General features: G+C 37.1%; 1 protein-coding gene across 1 annotated transcript in view; it reads left to right on the forward strand.

Annotated features, from left to right (window-relative positions):
• The window catches only part of LOC127628227 (guanine nucleotide exchange factor VAV2-like), a 286,511-nt gene that overhangs the window by 235,063 nt on the left and 25,979 nt on the right, over positions 1 to 25,469 (forward strand). Inside the window, exons 5-8 of the mRNA XM_052104998.1 lie at positions 643 to 748; positions 3,168 to 3,266; positions 4,613 to 4,681; positions 19,081 to 19,181. Of these exons, the coding sequence (XP_051960958.1) occupies positions 643 to 748; positions 3,168 to 3,266; positions 4,613 to 4,681; positions 19,081 to 19,181 (375 nt within the window). The remainder of the gene's footprint in view (positions 1 to 642; positions 749 to 3,167; positions 3,267 to 4,612; positions 4,682 to 19,080; positions 19,182 to 25,469) is intronic.

Below are 25,469 nucleotides of genomic sequence, written 5' to 3' on the forward strand. Positions count from 1 at the left end.
CACCTTGTGTGATGTCAGCTTGCTTTATTTCGGCCTTTATGTAAGTTGCCTGAGAGAACAACGGCAGAGTGTGCAGTGATGGATGCCACCGCTACAGTCTCAGGGCTCTTTCTGCTCTGTGACAAACATGTGCATAAGCTAATCAGGCTGTGATTCAGATATCATTGAGAAACTGTCATTTCTATGTGACTCATTGTCACACATGCTCACTCTCTCTTAAATATGTCATAACTGTCGCAGACAATTTGAGTCATAACCAGGTGTGATGTGATTAAGCAACAAACAAGAAATGAATCTCTTCCATGTAAATCAGATTTTATGTTTCTTGCTGCAATCTGCAATATTTTGTCTGTTGCTTGGGTTTGATTTTTGCCCTGTTACGCTGGGTACCTCTGCCAATTGTAAAATCTCAGTGGTCCAAATTTAGCTTCCTGAAACCGTATGAACAAACATTAGATCTTTTCTGATTGGCAGTGATTTTGTCACCAAAGTTTGACTGTAAAATGATATGGATTATTTTTCAAATTTTAGCATGCCGCTAGTCATGCAGAAATTATAATTTATCATTTAATGACCAATATCTTTTTTTCTTAAGCTTTATTTTTAACCCACTGCTTTCTTTGTGCCCTCTTTCTTGCATAGTGAGCATGACGTGGGAGAGGATGACATATATGACTGCGTTCCCTGCGATGATGATGGGGACGACATCTACGAGGACATCATCAAGGTGGAGGTTAGACAGCCCATGGTGAGTGAGACCCCATATGGCAAATCTCATTGGTGCGTGTGTGAGAGAGGTTATAGATAGAATGATTTCCTGTCATTTTTCCCACGGCTGTGCGCAAGTTAACTTGCTCTGCTTACATTTGCTGCTTTGCCTCCTCAATGCTGCAGATCAGATACATGCAGGTAAGTGTCAAGCTGTACCGCTCATGATTATCTTCAGACCTTTCAGTGTTCCTCTTTCCTTTCCTTTACATGTGTGTTGGTGCAAACCTTTGAGCCCCATGTACACTTACTTAGCACTTTATTAGGAACACATGTACACCTACTTATTCATGCGATTATCTAAACAGCCAATCATGTGGCAGCAGTGCAATTCATAAAATCATTCAGAAACGGGTCAGGAGATGATGTTAATGTTTCATCAACCATCAGGATGGGGGAAAATGTGATCTCAGTTATGTCAACCTTGGCATGATTGTTGGTGCCAGATGGGCTGGTTTGAGTATTTCTATAACTGCTGATCTCCTGGGATTTTCATTCACAACAGTCTCTAGAGTTTACTCAGCATTTAACTCAGATAACCACTCTGTACAATTGTAGTGAGCAGTACAGCTTCTCAGAATGAACAACACGTTGAACCTTAAGGCTAATGGGCTACAACAGCAGAAGATCACTTCAGGCACTTTATTAAGACCATATTGTTCCTAATAAAGTTCTCAGTGAGTGTATATGGATATACGAAGAACACAAGACCCCGCCATACCTAGGTGATGGTGTTTTTGACGCATAAATGGGCCAACATAGAATCTGCGACCCACAGAACTATGCAGATTTCCTAAGAATTTTGAACACTGTGTCAAGTTCTGCACGTACTTCAAGGATAAAACATAATAATAATAATAATAGGATCATTTATTCACCCAAAAATGTAAGTTCTGTCATTTACTTGTTTTGAACATCATGGGAATTCTGCAAAACTTAAGCCCCATTTAACTCCTTTTGTCATGTTTAAATACTGTACATTCTTTAGATTTATCCCTCATCATCGAAAAAAGAAAAATAAATAGCAGATTCTGACTGGATCTGCCCATAATTAATGAGCTCACCCTCAGAATAGGACACTGAGATTGATTTTATGGTAAGAGTGGTGTAATGTGTCTTTCTTTGCTGGAAAGGAGGAGATAGGAGAAGAGGGTGTCCCAGTGCTAATGTCCCTCTGTCACTTAGATTGAGTTAATAGTGTGTGCTGTCTCTTCAAGAAAGCTAATGCTAGGTTATTTTAAACCCAAAAGGGATGAAATCCCTCCTACACAGAGAGAAGAGTGCTGGGTCCTGCCATTAAAGAGCTACACACACATAATGAAATTCAGACACACAATCTGTGCCATCAGCCAGGGGGTGCAACAAGGACACATTACACTCTCAGTGTGTTAGAAATACAGCCAATCAAATGAGGGAGAAACGGGAAATATGACAGACAGAAACGAAAGACAAGAGGTGTTTCTACAGATGTGGGTTAACCCACATTTACCCTCCTCTCAAATGTTTTGTGGCTTTTTATATCTTTATACTTTATCTCAAACCAACATCGCTACATCAGATGATTTCCAGATTTGACCACAATTGTTCCCAAATGCTGATAAAAGCACAACAGATAATGATGTCACTGGAGTTTGCCCCATTTGTAAATCAAAGTCATTGATGTATTTGGCTTGCCTAATTCTGTCAGCTTTAAGCAACACTTTTACAAGTGCAGCCTTCTGGAGTGATCTTTCCCTCTTTTTCCCCCTTCCTCTTTCTCACTCTGTAAAAAAACAAGTGTTTGTGATCTTGAATTTCTCTAGATTTGCTTTGGCCTCATGCACGGCCAGGCCCAGATGTTCATTCTAGCTTTGGCCTCCAGCTGGCATGCCTTCCCCCGACTTCAGTATTATCACCACACTCCCAAACAAGCTTGCAAACCCCTCGCATTAAACCAAAACCCAGTGATTACATATAATCACATGCATTGTGTTCTATTAGATCATTTTCTGTTATTATTGTTTTGTGAATTGGCCTCATGTAGTTGAGAGTCCTCATTAAAACCACATTTGTGGCTTTCCTACAGTTGTTTTTTGTGCCTTAGACTTAGACTTAGATGTTTGAGTTTGTTTTTTGTTTTGAATGAATGAAAGAAACTTCTTTTAAACTCTTGTTTAAAGCACTGCATTATAACCTACAGTCCTTGTCAGTGTTGCCCTTGGAAGTTTTGCTGTGAAATACTCTGTTCCACTTATGTCTTTTTATTTTATGTGCTTTGACTGTCCAGATTGTGACCTGAATTCCCTTGAATAAGAGTTTGGTACCTTGTACAGGTGTTTAAAGGTGCTGAGCTGGTATCGCTTAATGGACGATACCAACAGTATCATGTTCTGTGTGTTTGTTTCTTTTTCCCATTAAAGAAAATGGGCATGACGGAAGATGACAAGAGAAACTGCTGCTTGGTGGAGATTCAGGAGACAGAGGCAAAGTACTATAAGACACTGGAGGACATTGAGAAGGTGAGTGGATGAGCTTAGTGAAGAGACTGGTATTGATGACTTGGAACTGGGTCAAGGTCTAGCTTGGGTTTTCTGAAGAGAGAGAGGTAGCTCAATATAGACACAGAGAGAGGACAAAAGATGAGGACTGAGCCCTATGTGATAAGTGTACATAGTTGGCCTGTGCAATTATTCTGTTTCTTTAAAGTCAACATGAAATCAAAATGGGACATATTTACTTCACGTTTCTGCATGATTCATCAGTGCATGTTATCTGGATTTCCACAGGTCCTTAAAATGTAACATACCATTACTTAAAGGAGGGGATTCCCTGTTAAAACGAGCCCACACACAACATATGCGGATGCATTGATCATAAGATAATCCAAACAAAGTGCAATGTGCACACAGCACATAATGTGCTATCTGGCTAAAAATCTTTTGCTTTCCTGGATCAGTGTCTCATATTCTCACATTCATGTTTGCTCCAGTCAGTTCCTGCCATAAATCTGTCACGTTATGGAATGAAAAACTGCAATTTCATGTTGATTTTAACAGATGATGCAAGAGTGTAAGAAGTAAAAAAATTTTTTAATAAAAATTCATTGTGATGGTAAATGTGTGTGCCCTCCCTTTGCCCTCTGAACTCATAGGTCATTCACAGGTCAGAAATGACATGCATTAGCTACAAAGTGTGAAAACATGTCTGTTCAGTATATCAATAATGTTGGCATGAGACTCAATTGAGCCCTTGGGGTATAACATGCATGCACGCTTGTTTGTACAAATCGTACAAGCTTGAATGTGTGATGTTTTACCCTGTCCTGTTTCCAAATGCGCTCTCACGCGGAATTTGAATCATGACACAAAATAAGCCAAAAAACATTTATTAGACGTGATTAATCCCAGTCTTAACAAAACAGTGAGGGGTCACGCAGGTTTTCTATTCCAGACAGAAGCTTTGATTAATGATGATTGCTTGATTCATTCTCTCTAATTAAGTCAAACATGCCAATATTGCTTTTGCAATCTAAGCTACTTTTTGCTTTGCAGTTGAAACAAATTAATAGATGCATTTGCCAGGATTTCTCATGGTTTTCCAGGGCTTGCTGTTTATATATATGTAGACTTTTGTTTGTAAAAGACAATTACATGACCACAACAAGGTGCAGTGCAGCGTGTGTTTGATTGTTAAGCTTGAAGGGGATAACCATGTGAGATTTTTTTAAGCATTGGCTTTGAATGAATGTGAATTATGTGTGCCATTTGTGGAACACAATGCTGGATTTTTGTTTCTGCCATATGTGCTGTTTGCAAAAATTATGATGTTGCCATTTATAGGACTTTAATCTGTTTTACCATAATAGAATTATATGATCCCCCTGAAGCAAGTATTAACACCACAGGAGATGGAGACCATATTTTTGAATTTAGAGGTAAGTGAACATTCACTCTACATTATGTTAAAAAAATATTATTTTACCTGTTTTCAAAAGGATATGTTTAAAAAACAAGGGCTGTCAATAGATTAAAATAATCACAATATTATGTCACAATATTTTTGTAGAAAATCTTCTCTTTCTTTTACAAGACAGCAAAATATGTAACAAAGACTGCCGCAACCGTCCTCTGGCAGTCGTCTTACTAATATTAGTACTGTACTGTACAGGTCATCATGAGCTTCGTTCATGAGTCTCTCTCGTTAACATGCGCTCATTTAAAGACGCTGTTTACAGAAATATAGGATTCCCTTAAAGAGACAGTACCGGTTTTTAAAATGTGTTCAACAAAACAATGTAAATACCAAATTATGCAATTAAAAATATAATATATGCAAAATATAATATAATATATGAAATATAATATTAAATTTATTGATTAAATACATTGATTTGTTCATTTTTAAAAAGCTATAATGTGACTAAATGATGAAAAACTACTAAAATATAATTAGTAAAATGTATATTTTCATATTGTACCTAGTTAGTATGGAGCCAAATCAATCTCATTAATAATTCACGCACAAAAAACGATTCACACATGCGTAGACAATTTCACATGCGTGAAACCTAATTCACGTACACAAAAAAAAAATTCACGTGCGTGAAAAAAAAATATATTCACAAAAAGCTATTCACATGCGCAAAATAATAGTATGCATACGTAAAATACATTTTACAAACGTAAAACATACTTCATAGATATACAACTAGTCGCAAAAAGTTTCGAATGTTTAAAATGTACGAGTGTATCCATGAATCTGAATGTGCAAATCGTCATTCACGTGTGAATCCCCTCGGATTTGTGTGTGTGTGTTTTTGAGACTTTCCTGGCAGAGATCTCTTCCCACGTGGGTCTGTCGTACTCTTTAGCCAATCAGATGTGAGTTTAACCAATCATATCATAAGCCACTGATTCTGCGCACCTTTTGCGCAATATGGATTAATTAGAACGGAAATGAAGGCTGTTTTTTATTTTATTAAGATTCAAACAAACAAAGTCAATGTACAGTCAAAACTACAATAATACATATATAAAGAGAAAAACAATAGTCTTTATATATATTTGAATTTCTTTTTCAAGAACCAATATCAAAGGTTGGGATTTAGTGTACTTACATTTATGTATATGAAATTTAGCAAAAATTAAAATTTAATTTATAATATAGTAGGCCTATTCTTTCCTTTTATTTGAGGGGATATTAGTTAAACCAAATATAACATTATCTAAACATAATTAAAAAGTGGGTTCAATGTTATCAATTATAAATCTGGTCAAATCTTTCAAAAATGTCCTTACATGAGCACAATGCCAAAATAGATGAAACAAAGTCTCAGGCAATGTATTGCACAAAGAACAGTTCAAATCAATATCCTTTTTAAATTTAACAAGAAAAATATTAACTGGGTAGTATCGGTGTAAGATTTTGAAAGTTATTTCCTTAACTTTATTTCCTAATAAATATTTGTTTGGTAAAGCACAAATTGCCTTCCATAATAAACCTTCCACCAGTCTATTCCAATAAACAGTATGACATAGTGACAATGTCTTTTTGTAGTAAGGAACGAATAGTTTTATTAATATTTAAAACTCCAGCGGTAGGAAATGAAGCTTTTACATCAGTAATCCAGCATGGCGAACGAAGAACGGGAAGCACGGGTAAGTGAAGTAAAATGTTTTTGGACAATAATGTGACTGAAAACATAATAAGGACAGTATTGATACTTTTATTGAATAAATAAATTAGGCAATTAACTAATACTGAGAAAAAAATCTGAATATGTATGTGTGACTCTAATAATAAAAACAACAACAACAATAATAATAATAATAATAGCAGCACAAAAAAAAATTACTTCCCGTTCTTCGTTCGCCTCGCTGGACTACTGTTGTAAAGGCTTCATTTCCGTTCTAATTAATCCATATTGCACAAAAGGTGCGCAGAATCAGTGGCTTATGATATGATTGGTTAAGCTCGCATCTGATTGGCTAAAGAGTACGACAGACCCACGTGGGAAGAGATCTCTGCCAGGAAAGTCTCAAAAACACACACACACAAATCCGAGGGGATTCACACGTGAATTAGGTTTCACGCATGTGAAATTGTCTACGCATGTGTGAATCGTTTTTTGTGCGTGAATTATTAATGAGATTGATTTAGCTCCATAGTTAGAAAGTATCCTGTAAAATAACAGAATTAGCTGGGAGCTAATTTATTCCATATGTAAGTAAAAGGGACATTATAACTGACATATACCCATATGAATTGATATTGAATCGGAATCTAATCGAATTGATTTCTGGATGGAAATCTGTAGATACCAGCCCTATTCATTAGCTTAAATATAGCTTTACAAAGAGGGGGCGCTGTTGCGCAATAGCAATGTAGGCGAGCTTTGTGCAATCTCTATGAGGTGACTTTCTAATTCCGATAAAAAACACATCATTTCAATCTCTGAATCTCAAGCACTATTTTTGTGAACATATACCATTGCACAGACTGATGATTCTGAGAGCAAATTGTGAAGTCTCCGAGCAATATACCGTCGGCTAACAAAACTACTCGTGATGCTAATGCTAGCTCACCTGCTGCTGAAATGGAGATGGAGCATAGTTGTTCAAGAGAGGAAGATAAGTTGACTGCTGGTATATTAACCAAGGCTTTAGACTCCCTGAGGAACGACATCTGTACAAAGATAGAGATGGCTGTCGGTTGATTACAGTCAGATATTGCTGCCGTAAGAGAAGTGTGTACATTGGCGGTAGCCACCATACAGAAATCTATGGATGACGGCCGTTTATAGGAGACAGAGAAATCTGCGACTGCTACAAGTGACTCGGTGTCTGCCTTAGAATTCGTTGTGTCCAAGGGTGTTTTCAGACCTGTAGACCATTGGCTTTGTTCCAAAGCAGGGACTAAATTGTTACAATGTTGCATTTTCTTCTTGGTTTGGGTTGCTTTCACAAGGCAACATTTCAAAACGGGCAAAAACTGTCAATAAAAGTCACATGTGAGCAAGCTGTCCCCTTATTGGTCACTATGTTTGTTCGGTCAGGATTAACCTCATCCATTTATATAACATGATATGCCTGTAAACATTTTTGTCAATTACTACAAATTTTAGAGAATTATCGAGCGTTGCCAGTTAGAGGTTGTGCTCCAAATATAAATGATCATTACTCAGATGGATATGAGTTGTAAAGTTTACATCATGGTTATTTTTATTCATCATTCTTTGCTTTTGCATTATTTCTCCATTGAAACGTGCCTGTGCTCACAGATCTCTCTCTCTCTCTCTCTCTCTCTCTCTCTCGCACGTACATACGCGCACACACACAAGCAGCAGAGTAAAGCCATGTAAAAAGGTTTATTTGTCAAAAAGCTGCTAACGCCATCCCACCCGTATTCTGCCACTATCCAAAAGAGAGAAAGGATCTTACTAAAATTACCTCAGGAATTATAAATATCTCCTATTTTAAACATGCCATTATATCTAACATAGTTGCCAAAAGGCTATATCCATGTTTTGATGATGAAGTGCTGATCTTACAGATGTAGATCAACAGATAGGGATATTATTGGTCCGTTGGGTTGGTTTGCATTCTCACCACAAGTGAACCGCTCCAGAGTTCGTTTGCAATCGATCCGAGACCACCTCCTTCAGGCAGTCTCGGACTGATTGTTTTGTTGCGGATCCGAGTGTGATTGCCATGTTCATATATGCCTAAACTAACAACAAATGCTCCTAAGCTACAATCTTATGTCAGAGGTCTACAGTGTAAGTGTGAAGACCTTGAGAGTAGATCTAGGAGAAAAAAACATACGACTGGTAGGCATACCGGAGGTTCAGTAAAGCACGTCTCTGACCGCATAAGTTTCCAATCTCCTACAGGAGGTGCTTAGTTTGGAGGAGATGCCTTTACTGTACAGAGCTCGCACAAAACCGAAGCCTAATCAGCCTCCGAGGCCTTTTGTTATAAGGGTCCATTATTTTCACGCCCACAAACTCATTGTTCTTACGGTTTGATTCAGCTATAATCTTTGGTCTCTGTTTATTAAAGGGATAATTATGTCAACTTCTGCCATTTTATTGTTGATTGATTGTATGAACTTCTATTCGGGTTATCTGTTGCTTTCGTTTGTTCAGTCTGGCAATGTCATGACTTGTCTCCGATAGAAGATTACACACTGCAAAATTTACTATGATTTTATCTTTACATGATTAAGTTAGTTAGTAGAGGTCGACCGATTAATCGGCCGATTTTTTTGCATTTTTTACATAATCGGCATCGGCCAATATCCAAGTATATCAAGCCGATTATTAGGCAGGCGCATCTGTGGGCAGCCTAGTGTTGTTGTGGAACACGTGTTCGACGCATGCTGCCCCTAGAGTCATTTTCCAGCAGAGTGAGCAGACCTCATCCAGTGCCTAAGGAAGGAGCTAAGTTCCTTGGAGAAAACAGTAAGGATTAAATTTGTATAACTTCTTTATATTTAATTAAAAACTTTTGATATGTTACTGCCAACTTCAAGAAAAAACACGACATGACGTTCGGCTACTTTGGATATTGATAGCGTAGTTGAAGTTGCATTATCACAGCAGAAGGGTTGCTATCATGTCACAATAAGTAAGCAAGAATTTTGCAATTACAGACAGTGAATCTGAGACTTTTATTTGTTCTGTTTGTGTGTCTTATATTTGAGAGGGTTGTCACTCAATGCAGATAAATAAGTAATAAAAAATATTCCAGCGTACTATAGGCTATTGAAGGACTGGCTTTGGTAAGCTCGGATGTTACCGGTTCTGCTGTCGGTACTGGAGAAATTAAGAAAATACATTTATTATTGCTATAAAGAGAAAGTTATTTTATCTCGCCAGCCATTTCTATGTATAATAATATGAAACCATTTGTCTGTGATGCAATTTAGCTATTCGCAGTCAGAGAGAGAGAGAGAGATCTCGCTGACGTGGTGCCGCAGCGAGCACAACATGAGCCCTGCATAATGAGTGACGACGGAGGAGAAACTAAACATTCAAACATAGCCTGGTTTAGATCTGTGATATTAGTCTGATTTTATTTTCGATTTCGCCTTCCAAAGATTATAAAAAGAATATTTATACATAAGCCGCATTCTGTCTAGCACAACTTCCTTCCCTTCACAGCGGTGCACTGAAGGGAAGGAATTTCTCCCTAAAACTCAAACTTAACGTCAGAATCAGCATGATCGGTGATTGTTGTAAAATGCTACTGTTGCTAAATTGCGGGACGCGTTTAATAATAAAAAGAGCGCAAGAGATACCGTTCCCAAGGCGGCGCGCGCTCCGAAACAGACCACAACGAGACAAGCAAACTATAGGCTACTTTGGGTTTCATTTTCGCGTCTAAACGATCAAATATACACAAAAATATGTCAAAACGACCGGCTTGGAGATTCACTTAAACACAGTTTATGTCTTAAATGGATGTAGTTATGGAAATAGTTGGGAGAAAATATGCTGCATCAGGAGCCTATTAGATCTGAACTCGGTCTTAAAGGGGAAGCTGTCTATTAAACATGCTGACGATTGAGCCATTACTGCGAATCAAACAACAAAAGGCAAAGAGAAAATCACTTACAGCTCTTGAATGAATAACTTCTGCATTAATAAGCATTAATCTATCTATGACAAACTATGCAGTGTTATTTTACAATTGATTGCTTTGTTTATTTAATATATTTGTTATACATTATTTATACAATATGTTTTTACATTATACATTTTTAATTTAAGTGTACAAGTGCAGATTGGTCAAGTGTTCAATACATGTATTTGTTGAGAAATTTTGTCTATTTTAAGTAATTATTTGTGTTACATTTTATCTTTCAAATAAAAGGTTCAAATAAGAGGTTAAAAACAAGCACATATCGGCCAAATATCGGCCAAAATAGATCGGCAGCATTAATCGGCCATCGGCCATCCCGGATTTCAAAAGATCGACATCGGCCTGAAAAAAACAATATTGGTCGATCTCTATTAGTTAGTCTAATTTTAATTTAGATCTAGGTGTTCATTGGGGAATATAGGTACACCAAGTTCGTGGAGGTGTAGGGAGGGGTGTTGTTTTGTATTATTTTATGTATTTATTTGTTTTATGTTTTTGCATTAATTTGTTGGTTTTCTTTAATACAAAGCAGTGCTGTGCTATGTCTAATGCGACTGATCTCTAAGTTAATTTCACATTTTGACATGAATGGATTTGGTTAATAGTGGTTAATAATTATTCACTTTTGTGGCAGCAGCAAGTTTGTCACATTCGCAAGCTAAATTGTCAGAGGATTTGTCAAGTTTACAAAACTCAACAAATTCTTTCTCATCTAGCCTGGGTGCACAAATTGTGTTTATTCATGAAACGCATTTGAACGTGTTGGGCCACGCTAAAATATGTAGAAGTTGGGTTTCTCAGTCTTACCACTCGTTATTTAACAGTAAATCGTGAGACGTTGCTATTCTCATCCATCGCTCCATTCCGTTTATTTCTTCCAACGTCATAGCAGATCGCAATTGCCGCAACGTCATTGTAACGGAGACACTTTTTGAAACGCCGCTGATCTTCGCTACTGTATACGCTCCCAACCATGACGATGAGCAATTCTTTGTCAAGTTTTTTCTTCTTAACCTAACATTGACTTGCATTGCCTGATTATACCTGGAGATTTGAATTTCTGTCTCAAAAAACTAGACACTTCTTCTAATAAACCGTTTTGCAAATTCCAGATTCCAGGTAATAAATATGTTTCTCAGTGACTATGATGACATCTAAATCCAAATGTTCTTGGATATTTATGTTTTTCTTCCATCCATCTCACATTTTCCCATATAGATTATTTTCTTGTTGACAATACATTTGACTACAGAATATTAAAAGTTGTAATTATCATGCCAGAATCATTTAAGACCACTTGTAATGGTTATGAAGTTTCGTAACAAGCCCACCTACTGGGTACCTTGGAGATTAAATATACACCTACTATCTGATGCCAGTTTTATTAAATTTATATCCAAGCAAATACATTTTTTGTTGAGTCTAATGTGGCTGCTGAAATAATCCATAGAACATTATGGGTAAACATTTAAGGCCTATATAAGAGGGCAGTTAAGATCCTATGAGTCATTTGAAAAGAAACAACAGTCATCAATTCTTACTAGTCTCACAAACAGCATTTTACAATTAGAGAATGAATACATAACTTCTCCATCCCCTGATCTATATAAACAGAAACTCCTCCTAAAGACAGAATTTGATAATCTTTCTACAGCTAATGCAGAAGAAATGCTTAGAAAGTCTAGGCATACATACACTGGTGCCAAAAGTTTGGAATAATGTACAGATTTTGCTGTTTCGGAAGGAAATTGGTACTTACACTGCCATTCAGCTGATAACAAAGTATAGTCAGTACTTTACTGGTGTTAAAAACAGCACCATCACTATTTGAAAAAAGTAATTTTTTATCAAATCTACACAAACCCCATTTCCAACAGGTATCACTCCAACACCTTATCCTTCAGTAATCATGCTAAATTGCCAATTTAATACTAGAAAATCACTTGCCATTATATCAAACATAGTTGAAAGCTATTTGGTTCGTTAAATGAAGCTTAACATTGTCTTTGTGTTTGTTTTTGTGTTGCCACAGTATGCAATAGACTAGCATGTCTTAAGGTCAATTTTAGGTCAAAAATGGCAAAAAGAAACAGCTTTCTCTAGAAGCTCATCAGTCAATCATTGTTTGAGGAATGAAGGCTATACAATGCTTGAAATAAAACTGAAGATTTCATACAAGTGTACACTTCAGTCTTCAAAGACAAAGGACAACTGGCTCTAACAAGGACAGAAAGAGATGTGGAAGGCCAGATACACAAATAAACAAGAGGATAAGTACATCAGAGTCTCTAGTTTGAGAAATAGATGTCTCAAATGTCCTCAGCTGACAGCTTCATTGAATTCTACCCGCTCAACACCAGTTTCATGTACAACAGTAAAGAGAAGACTCAGGGGTGAAGGCCTTATGGGAAGAATTGCAAAGAAAAAGCCACTTTTGAAACCAAAAAAACAAAAAGAAAAGGTTAGAGTGGGCAAAAAAACACAGACATGAGACAACAGATAATTGGAAAAGAGTGTTATTGATCTTGACCCCATTGAGCTTTTGTGGGATCAGTTAGACTGTAAGGTGCATGAGAAGTGTCCGACAAGACATCTATGCAAGTGCTACAGGAAGCGTGGGGTGAAATATCACCCGAGTATTTAGACAAACTGACAGCTGGAATGCCAAGGATCTGCAAAGCTGTCATTGCTACACGTGAAGGATTTGTTTGATGAGAGCTCTTTGAAGTCGTTTAAGTTTTCTTTTTTTCCCCAAATTGTAATAGTAATTTTTCACGTTATTAATGTCCTGACTATACATTGTGATCAGTTGAATGCCACTTTGGTCAATAAAAGTACCAATTTATTTCCATAAGTGCAAAATCTGTACATTATTCCAAACTTTTGGCCACCAGTGCGTTATGAATATGGTGATAAACCAAATAGATTGTTGGCACATCAGCTAATGCAGTCCGCTGCTTCACAAGTAATTTCAGAAATTAACACAAGTAGTGGCGTTACTCGTGACCCCCAGGAAATAAAGTTTTCCAAAACTTCTATACATTTCTTAACACTTAACAGTTGTTTTTTTTTAATCTTCCTATACCAAAATTAGCCACAGATCTAATTTTCGACAGCCCAATATTTCTAAAGGAGGTGAAGTAGACAATTACAGCATGCTTAGTGGCAAATGTTTTTCATATACTAGACCAATTTCATAATCTATCTAGCTACAAATTAAATCTACACAAAAGAGAAATACTTCTTATAAATGAGGCTGCCTGTCAGTACTCATTCACGTCTCTTCCCTTTAAAGCAACAAATACATTTATATACCTTGGTGTTTGTGTTGCAGATACATTTTCTAAGATTTTCTCTGCTTATTTTCTCCCTCTTATGAATCAGACAGAGTTTAATCTCAAATGCTGGATGTCTTCACCACTCTCCGTAGCTGGCTGCATTAATTCGATATGAAAGAATATTATCCTTAAATGTATTTGTTTCAATGCATCCTAATATTCATCCCAAATATTTTGTTCACAGGCTTGATGCCATAATTTGCTCCTTTGTCTGGAATTGTAAAACATCCCAAATAGCAAGTATTCTACAATATCCAAAAATGTCTTGGAAGCATGGCAGCTCCAGATTTTTTAGCATCTTACTTGGCATACAACATACTTTCCATTTTTCACTGACTGTAGAATGACCCAAGCACTGACGTACCATCATGGTATATTCTTGAAACCCTGTCATGCCTTCCCTCTTCTTTGCCATCCTTAGTTTACGCCTCGATTTCTGTGTCCTCAGCAGGTTTTTACCGAAAATAAAATAAAAAATTCAACCATTAAGATCTCAATGTCATTTCGGATGGATGTCTTTCTCTGTAAAATCACCCATTCACTCAAATCAGGCTTTTATGCCTTCGTTGCTAAATAAGACATTCATGGCTTAACAGGCATTGGATCTTTCTGTGATTTATACTCAGATGGTGTTTTTTCATCATTGGAACAACTTTGTCGGAAATGTAATCTCTTCAGAATTAATTTCTTACGCTATTTACAGGTTAGAGATTTACTTAATAAAATGTTGCCTATTTCCTGCCCTACCGCTATGCAATTCAGGAGAGGCTCTCATAGAACATCCTCTGTCCTTTATGGGTTTGATTTCCATATTGTATTGCAAAATTTCAGGAGAGCGTCACTATAAGGCAGATTGGGAATCAGATCTGGGTGAGGTTATCATGAAAGATTTGTGGCATTCTATCTTGAAAAGAGTCATACCACCTCAATTTGTGCTAGACATTGGCTTTATACAGTGCAATTGGACAAATCAGAAAATGTCAGAATATTTCTCAGATGTTAGTCCTACCTGAGATTGTTGCAATGAATCTCTTGCTACATCTGCCCATATGTTTTGGGCATGCAGTGAACTTAAGGAATTCTAGTCTCTTATCTTTAAAACAATCTCTGATTGCATGCATAAAACCATTAATCAGTGCCCATTTCTAGCTATTTTTGGTGCTCCTTTAGACCATCTCACACACTCAAGAGCAGAAGTTGACTGTATGGCCTTTCTTTCCTTGCCAGACGCATAATTCTACTTAAATGGAAAGACATGCGACCACCCACCTTTACACATTGGATTAAAGACATCCTCTGTTTTCTTAAATTGGAAAAAGTACTCATTAAGGGGTTCCATAAAGAACTTTTATTAATTATGGGATGCCTTCCTTAAGCATATTAAAGAAAAATCCAGCTGCCTGCTGCTGGATTAGTCATACGTATACCAATGCTTATTTTATTATTATTACTATTTTTATATATTTATTTATTTAAGTATTTATTTATTTTGCTCCTGTTATTCCATAGTTGTCATAATGTTCTGTATTTTTTATTATCCTATGTTATCTGAAAATACTAATAAAATATAATAATAATAAAAATGAAATAAATATATATATATATGATATATATAAATATATATATATATATATATATATATATATATATATATATATATATATATATATATATATATATATATATATCACTTGCTGCATGAATGCAGCAAGTGATGTTGAAGATGTTGTCTGCAACCACTAATCTAGAATATTTTTTTTTACGTTTCACTTATCGTTAAGGTGTGGATTTGTCTTTGGGAAATAGACCAGCAATTCTCTATGCAAGAGCGAAAACCTTTACCAATCAAATGCTCAATTGCATTATAGAGGCATGAAAGCAGAATGCTCTGCCTGCAAATTAGGACACACTGATCTGCAAGATCATACATGTTTATTGGTTTTGATGCAGGGATTTTTTGTGTTCGCCAGGATTCAAGGAAATATGCTGTGCCAATATACAGTATTATTAAGCTTTCATATTCAGTTGAGGGTGCCCTAATGTTCGCAACACATGCTCTGATCCCAACATTAAGAAAGAGTGGCTGATGTTTATTATGGATCACGTCGGTAAGAACGTGTATTTTTGCTCACTTCATTTTTCCGATGATTCTTTCACAAACAAGACACTGTTCAAAGCAGGCTTTGCAGAGAGACATGTTGTAACAAGTGTGAGTATCCATGTTAATTGATTTGCTTCTTATGTTACAGACTGTTAGATGTGTACTGAGTATTTGATTTGATCCTAGTGATTTTAGACACTCGTGTATTGTTTTTAATGCTCAGGGATCTCTAAGTAGCATATATTTTCTTGTTCTGTTGGCATGATGGCACAATTGCCACAGACGCACCTAAAGAGTTTTGATATCAGTTAGACATTCTCATTGCAAGACTGTGTCCCATGTTATCTTTCTCTGTGGCTGAAAAACTAATAAATACTTTTGTATTTTCTGTTATGCTTTACTTTTTGGAGTTTCTAAATCAACTTTAAATGAATTGCAGTATGTACAAAATTCTGCTGCAAGAATCTTGACAGGGACCAGGACAAGTGATCACATCACTCCTGTCTTGGAGTCCTTGCACTGGCTTCCTGTCAGGTTTCGTGTAGACTTTAAAATTCTCATGATTACCTAAAATGCTTTGCATGGTTTTGCCCCTCAATACTTGTCTGAACTTTTAACCCCTTACACTCCAATGCGTGATCGCCGCTCCTCCGAATCTGTTCTAATCGTCTACATTCTATGGGTGACAGGGCGTTCTCTTCTTTTGCTCCAAAACTGTGGAATTCTCTTCCCTCTGAGGTTAGACATGCTGAATCTTTTAGTATTTTTAAATCTTCTCTTAAAACTCACTTTTTTAGGATTTCTTTTCTATGATTATTATGTGATTTATTGTTGTATTATTTTAAAAAAAATTCTAATTGCATGTTTTCTTGTATTAATGTATTTCCATTTTTCTCTTGTAAAGCACTTTGAGATGCAACTTTTAAAGACGCTATATAAAATAATGTTGTATTATTATTTTATTATGATTATATGACGAACGACAGTGTGACAAACACCGGTGAATGTATCCTGTATACGTTTACATGTTGCATGGTAGGTGTATGCTTTCACAGTTATAAATGTGATAGCACCATGTATTTACACTTTATTAGGTACTGTCATGCGTTACTCAGCATTCGTAAAACACAGAAATGTTTCACCATTGGAAAATGCCACAACTATGTAACAAGATACACTCTGTTGTGTTGCATCTTGGTTTAAACAACAGTAAAAGTAATACCTATTACACATATAGACAAGTAAATTACAGTGGTTACTTGCCACGCTGTCACAGACTGCAGTATCTGTGGTGTTTGTGGGGGGGGTCATTTTCTTCAAATTCGTTATCAGAATCTGGCTCAAATATGTATTCCTCCAGTTGTCATTATTTTAACCATACAAAGATTTCAAAACAACCCCACATGTGCGTAATGGCAGGGGCATTTACACTTATCTACATGCACTTATCTAAAAACAGAGTGTTTGAATCAGAGGCACAAAAACTGGATAGAAAATTACCAATTATTCCTTAATTATGACTACTTTTAATGAAAAAATCACACTAACATTATATGTGGACCTCAGTGAACAATTATAAAATAAAATACAATTCCAACTCATGACCTTTAAGGCCTACCTTCAAACTCAGTGCCTCTTTCCTTGAAATCATGGGGAAATCAAAAGAAGTCAACCAAGACCTCAGAAAAATAATTGTGGACCTCACAAGTCTGGTTCATCAGCACAAACAATAGTATGCAAGTATAAACACCATGGGACCACGCAACCATTATACTGCTCAGGAAGGAGATGCATTCTGTCTCCTAGAGATGAACATAGTTTGGTGTGAAAAGTGCAAATCAATCCCAGAAAAACAGCAAAGGATCTTGTGAAGATGCTGGAGGAAACAGATAGACAAGTATCTATATCCACAGTAAAAGGAGTCCTATATCAACATAACCTGAAAGGCTGCTCAGCAAGGAAGAACCACTGCTCCAAAACTGCCATAAAAAATCCAGACTACAGTTTGTAAGTGAACATGGGGACAAAGATCTTACTTTTTGGAGAAATATCCTCTGGTCTGATGAAACAAAAATTGAACTGTTTGGCCGTAATGACTGTTGTTATGTTTGGAGAAAAAGGGTGTGGTTTGCAAGCCGAAGAACACCCTCCCAACCGTGAAGCAAAATAGATGAGGAAGGAAAAGTATGTGGATATATTGAAGCAATATCTCAAGACATCAGCCAGGAAGTTAAAACTCAGTCACAGATGGGTCTTCCAAATGGACAGTGACCTCAAGCATATCTCCAAAATTGTGGCAAAATGGTTTACGGACAACAAAGTCAAGGTACTGGAGTGGTATCATCAAAAAGCCCTGACCTCAATCTGATAATTTGTGGACAGAACTGAAAAATGTGTGTGAGCAAGGAGGCCTACTAACCCGACTCAGTAATACCAGTTCTGTCAGGAGGAATGGGCCAAAATTCCAGCAACTTATTGTGAGAAATTTGTAGACGGCTACCCAAAACATCTGACCAAAGTTAAACAATTTAAAGGAAATGCTACCAAATACTAACAAAGTGTATATACGTTATCTGACTTACTGGGATTGTGATGAAAGAAATAAAAGCTGAAATAAATAATTCTCTCTACTATTATTCTGACATTTCACATTCTTAAAGTAGTGATCATGACTGACACAAGACAGCGACTGTCAGGATTAAATGTTAGGATTAAATGTCAGTAATGTGAAAAATTTAGTTAAAATGTATTTGGCAAAGCTGTATGCAAACCTCTGACTTCAACTGTATGTGTGTGTATATATGTATACATATACATACATATGACTTTAAATGACTGCAAATGACGTTAGGTCACATTTTGGGGGGTTCCTACTGATTTATAATTAAATTGTGTTGTTAAGAAGGCCCTTCTCCATCATTTACTAATGAATTAAAAGCCCAGTTATATGATTGTGCATCTGCACTGAACAAACTCTTCTAACTGCACTCATTCTGAACAGCATTTATATATCACACAGAACAGAATGAAGCTTTTGAAATGTCAAATTAGTGATTAACTGCATTAATTTAATGGCGTTAAGCATATTTAATTGATCTCATAAATTAACACGTCAACTTTGGTAACCCTAGCATAAACATATGGAAAAAGCTTATTCCTTACAGTCAATGCATAATTTTAAAGAGCAAATTAATGTTACATAGGTCTTAATGGTGCTTGGGTGGATGTTGATGATTCTTCATTTCCACAGGACATCATCAAGGTCCACCTTGCACTGCTGAGGGCCATTGACTTGACCATGGTGAGCGGGGGAAATGGCCTGGGAAAGATCTTTCTGGACTTCAAGGAGAGGTCAGTACCTCTACGGAGTGTGTCAGATAGTCTGTTTGTCACTTTCAGTTTTGTTATAACATCTTACAGTTTTGTCAACTCTTTAAGCCACCGTTGAGTTGAGCTGACCTCAAGTGAGGGAGGCAAAGTCTTGTGCTGTTGTCCACCCTGAAAAATACATCACACCAGAAGGCCTGTCCAGAGCAGCTCAGCTATTTTAAAATAAATACTTGTCAAAGCTAACAAACCCAGAAGGCTTATGAAGAAAATAAACCTCTCTGTGAGAGTCTGTTGTTTGAAGGCCAAATGCTTCCTGTTTTGAGTGCTCTTTTTGTCTCCTGTAGCTCCTGTATCAAAAATCCATAACCAGATAATTGAGAATAAAGATAGATGTTTTATCTGGATGACAGATACCCAAAGCCTCTTATCAACTCATAAAACCATTTAATCTATATCTACCAAAGATTGAAATTAGACCAGCTGCTTTACAGGCCCTTTCTTTGTCCTTCTGTTATCCCTCTAAAAGCAACAAGACCTAAAAAGAATCATAAAGCATCATAAAAGTATCCATATATCACTATATTCCTAGCCATCTGAGGTTATTTTATAGCTTTGTGTGAGGAACTGACCGATTTTCGCTGATACACTTGTCCACGCATTTAGCAAGATTATCAGTGAATAATGACTTAAATTTCATCTGCTCCTTTCACAAAACTATTTTATGACTTCAGAATGCTTGGGATTTAGCACTCAAGTCATATGAACTACTTTTATTATGCTTTTCTGTCCTTTTTGTAGCTTGGAATTATAAGTCACCATTCACTTTCATTGTATGGGGAAAAAGCTGTTCAACATTTTGCATAACATATGTGTTTCATGGAAAATAAAAAAGTAATATATATATATATAAGAAACATAATAAAATAATACAGGATTGGAACAACATCAGTGTAAGTATGAGGACCCTTTTTTTAATTTTGAATGAACTATTCCTTGAATATTCTGTTACAAACACCACAGACAATATTAAAATACAAATAAGCAGCACATGTTCTCTCTGAAGTTTTTAATGTGTGCAGCTGTACCTGGAGTGCCCCAGGTCATTGTCTGGGACCACTGCTGATTCAGCTCATTAATGTGCCGGTTCTCCACAGTTCCCTTGGTTTGAGAAACACTGAGGCTTGACTAAGTGACACATCCTATATCAGTCAGCTTATTCTAGTCATGCTACATTACATTAGACTTTGCATTATCAGGCATTACTGAAACTCTCCATGTCTGTATTTTGAAAAGTATTCTACTTTTGCTATGCTCAGCACAATTGTTGTTTTTTCCCTTCTGGGACATACTTAATAAAACCAAATAGGTGTAGCAAAAATGTATGACCCCATTGCAATTAGAGTGTGTTTCCTCAGAGATGAGAACTTTGGTCTAGTGTTCTGGTTTATTAAACAGCCAGATGACCTTGCAGTAAGGAAGTAACATTGCAGCAATTTTTGGATCGTGATTTTAGGGGCGCAACCCTATGCCTAAAAAAAAATAATTGAAAAATGGTTTTAGATATGCTTAAGATTTCAACTGTCTGTCAATTTGAGTTTGATGTTAGTGTGAATCTTTGGTATAAAGTGGGCGTTTTAATTTCATCCCGTGCACAGAGCAGGGTTTTAATGAAGGGATAAAACATCATAAATAGGATTAGCTCAAAATGAGGAAATCGACTGAAATAATCACACCTGGCAGCTGGCTGCCTAGTTTAGCATCATGTGCCATACTTGTGCAAACTTTTTAAAAAAACAAATAAGTAGTCCTATTTGAGCAAGGATTTGGAAGGAAAGTTTTAAAGGAGTAGTTCACCCAAAAATGTAAAGCAATGTGAGAGTATATGATGACTGTATTTTCATTCTTGATTGAACTTTCCCTTTAAGATTATAAAGTAAGTGTGGCAGGGCAGAGGGTAGGGCCAGGTCGTGATCATACACGGCCCCCCTCCGCCCTGCCACAGTAAGCTTTGTTTCTAATTTGTCTTTGTAAATGCTTCTAACCATGTTTTTTCTAATGCACATTAAAGACTCCTCTTACTCTTTATCTTCTTCACTGCAGAAGACATCTAATTTAACCTCCACTTGAGTGCTTCCATAGGTATCTTATCTCTCGGGTGGGTAAATGACTTCTCTCGATGAGAATTGCCAAATAGGCACTGATGAGAGGAGCTGAGACTTTGTTTTGCATCAGATTCATTGAATACTGCAGCTGCAGAGGGCTGGGGCATTTGCCATGCTCAAAGGGAGGTTTAATCTCCACATTACTGTTGTGTAGGTAATAATAATGACAGTGTCGGTTTCACTAATGACTGCATGCTCTGTCGACAGCTTCTCTCTAAATGTTCTGTAAAGTCCAAACATTGGACCTATTAAAGGAATAGTTCATCCAAAAAATTAAACTTCTGCCATCATTTACTTTGCCCTCATATTGCTTCATAAACCAGTATGACTTTTTATCCTCTGTGGAACACAAATGGATATCTTGGACAGAATGACAGTCTCAGTAGAGTTCATACAATGAAAGTGAATGGTGACTGAGGCTGTCATCAAGCCTAACATCACTGTAACAGGTAAAGGACAGGGAAGGTGGAGGCGGGAACCGGCTGAAGAGTAAACGTAAGGTTTAATGTAAAACTCTTAAAACAACATAAAACATTAGACAAACAGGCACACACAACGCGGACGCGTGCGTCTCTCAATCGAACAGGCGTCCCCGGCTGCCACTTATCTCGCGCTATCGCTGACCAGCTGATTCAGCGCCGGCCGTGCTCATTCACGGCCTGGCCATGCCCTCCTCCTTGTCTCAATCAACTTTTTTGCTCCACGAAAGAAAATCATACAGGTTTGGAACAACATGATAGTGAGTAAACAATGACAATTTTTTTTTGCTGTTTAACTATCCTTTCAACTGCTACAAATACACGATAGGCTGAAATCTGTAACTGTGTTTATATGCTATTTAGAAGGATCTAATTAGTTTAAGTTGGTTACAGAGATCAATGGCCTCCCAAAAAAAGAAAGGAAAATAATAAAGATAGAGGAGGCAGCCCTTTTGTTTCCATTTGTCAGTTTGCATAGGTAATTGCCCCATTACAAGGTTCTTCCCCAAGCCCAGCGGGCAGCATCACGCAGAGTCGGCATGACAGCACCGCCTCTCTCGCCTGCGCTCTTTTGTTTTGTAATTCTGAGCCTGTCATCTCGTTGAGCCAGTTTTCTGAGGGTGCTTGCACTAACATGCACTTTGGCACAACATACTGTAGCATTTTGACACACAGGGCCACACTAGCTGCTCCCTATCACTGAGATCATTCACTTTCTTTCTTTAATTTTCTTTCTTTTTGCTTCACCTGTATGCCTACCAGCATGTAGCAAAGTGTATCAGTCTAACTAAATTACTTTTTTCTTATTTGGAACACAATGATACATTTAGCAAAATGCTGTTTTGTTCCATGCAGTGATGGGGACCAGGGACAGCAGTGTTGTATGTAAAAGAGCAGCTTGGACATTCTGATAGATAATTTATTTTGAATCGATGTTTTGAAAAAGATAAGCTGCAGATAAATTAAGAGTTAAAGAAGTCAAAAAATGTGTTTGCCTCTGCGAGGTCAGTCAAAGGTCAGAAATGCCATGCACTTGCTATAAAGTGTGAAAACCTGTCAATTCAGTAAATCAATACTGTTGGCATGAGACTCAGTTAAGTTGTATGGTTCAGAGCGGCATTAGGGTGACCAGATAATGACAAAAAAAAAATTATATTAATTTTGATTTTATTTATTTATTTATTTTTCAGCACAAGAGCGAGGGTAAAATTTGTCATAATGAAATCTGACTGGTTATATTTACATTTGGTGACATTAAGCATTAAACAAGGCTGAATGCGTCACCAGTCATTGCCATTCTTCATCTGATTGGCATGTTTCTCTTCTTCATTATGGGGTGTGTGGTTCCTCTCTTTCCTCTCAACAAAAAGAGAAATGGCCAAGGGATTTGCCTGTTGTGCGCCTGCTATCTTCCACACCTCCTTCCATTGCTCCAAAAGCCCAGCCTTTAATTATTTTTGTTATCTCCTCTTGTAAGTCCCTGTGACCTTTTGCAGCACTGCATTACACAGAATGAAATAAATGAGAAGCTTTTCAGGACTGTTGATGCTGTGAAGGGCATATTGAAGAGTTTAAATACCATCTTGTTTCGTCAAAATTGTCTTTCTAAACTACTTTCTAAAACCCCAACTCAAGAGTGAGGCAAATTGCAGATTTCAGACCAGGAAAGAGGTGTTTCCAAAGTCATTAAACTCTCAATCAGTACTTTAGGAGCGGGCATACTTTGTTTATTTTTAAAGAATACTGTTTTAATTGCAAGGCCGTATGGATGTGTTCAATGCATGTTCACTATGTCTGCTTTGTGATTCTCTTTTGAGCAGTCAACACATACTGGTATGTGTGGCAACAAAAACTGGGCTTGAGATGGAGAGTCTGCATGGTCAGTGATAAAGATTGCATTTGCATAACGCGCACGGAACGTGAGACATAACAGAACACAAAAAACTAGAGTATATTTTAACCTATAGACTTTGCAATCAAGTGTTTTTTGGAGAGTTTTTCCCCAACTAATTTAAACTATAGCACTAAAATGAGTGCAGAGTTGCAGTTGAACATTATTAGTGGATTTGTATTAAGATTGAGCCTCTATTCGCTCCATGCGGGTTGCATTAAAGTGAAGGTGAGGGGTCTTCAATGCCTTGTGTCAGAGACTATTACTTCTCTCACTGGCCTGTCACTTCCACTTTGCGTTGCGTTTTCCTCGGCAGCCCTGTTCTTTCAGAGGGACAAATGCAAGCTGGAAGGAGAGCGTCTATACTAAATTGTATTTTCTGTGAAATAACATGCATGACAGCTTTGCCATAATGAGAACGCCGGTGTGGCAGGCGATAGCACCGGAAGAGAAATGAATTCAAAGAGCATGTGTTTACACAGCCATGGCAAAGGCTTTAACCCTGGGGCATATTCACACTTTAGCAACCAAGGCTTTTTTTTTTATTTCCTTCTCCATCACATCCAACGTGTTTGAATACTATTGACTGTTTTTCCATTGCAGTTGTCACCATGTTGCATGTCTACTGTAAGTTTGGTTCACTTCACAAAGTCAACAAAACGGCAACAACAAGAATTGGAACATTTCTTTTATTTCAACACCTTTCTCTTTACAACTTAAACGCCTTTGGGGAGGCAGGGGTTGAGTGTTTAGCATTCCAAGCTGGATCAGTCAACTCCAGATTTGGCTATATAAAGAGCACATTGCTTGAGGCTTCGTTTGCTGATGTGCATTGCTTCTGGTTGTTAACTCATTTCTCTTCTACTCCGATTACATTTAAACACATAATTAATGGGCCATTAAAGGGTCAGTAATAATCTCCTTTGCACACTAATGTGTGTCCTGAGTAGAACTCCGAATAAAAGAGCACATGCAACCTATCTAATCAAATCTGCTCACAGGATGTTGACGCCAGATTTCCTGTGACACAACACAATTTCTATTGCTTATAAGAATCTTTTTTCAGTGTTAATGTGATGTTAGCTAATGTAGTACCAGTTGATGCTCAGCACAAATGGAAAAAATGCTTATGCATGGTCTGAGTGCTTGTATGAAGGACATCCATAATGGAACCAAGAATGAAGCTAAATTCCACATAAATTTACAGCTTGTGTAGTTCTTCGAATATAACAGCACCTTAGCAGGCTTACCAGTCATGGGGAGGTGTGAAATGTCATGGTATGGTTGACTTTTTTTTTTTTACATGTGCAGTTGTCCTGTTTTCTTCATACTTTCTTAAACAAAGCCATCCTGTCAGACACATTAAAAGGAATAACAAATGCTGATAACCATGTAGTCATTTAGATCTCCCACTATGGGAAGCCTACTATCATGGGATGCATTCAGCTCTCATAATGTCTTTGCCCTTGTGTCCTCTCCTGTCACTGTGAGGGAGAACAGCCTTTTGGGGCATTTTTAGAGAGCTGTGTTGGAGTGATGGTGTTTTGAGTTTGTCACACATGCTAAAAAGTAAGGCATCTCTGCTATGAATATAGCTTAATACATGGTCTAGTGGTTGACTGACATTGGTTTTTCAGAAGCTGAGGCTGATATCTGGAGAACAGGGTACCCAATGGCTGAAATGGATGGATGGATGGATGGATGGATAAATTGATCTATGTTATGTTCCAACTTAAATCAGTCATTCAAGATCGGAGTATAAAGAAGAGTATAAAAA

The sequence above is a fragment of the Xyrauchen texanus genome, chromosome 34 (genome assembly GCF_025860055.1).
Source record: "Xyrauchen texanus isolate HMW12.3.18 chromosome 34, RBS_HiC_50CHRs, whole genome shotgun sequence".
Taxonomy (NCBI): Eukaryota; Metazoa; Chordata; class Actinopteri; order Cypriniformes; family Catostomidae; genus Xyrauchen; species Xyrauchen texanus.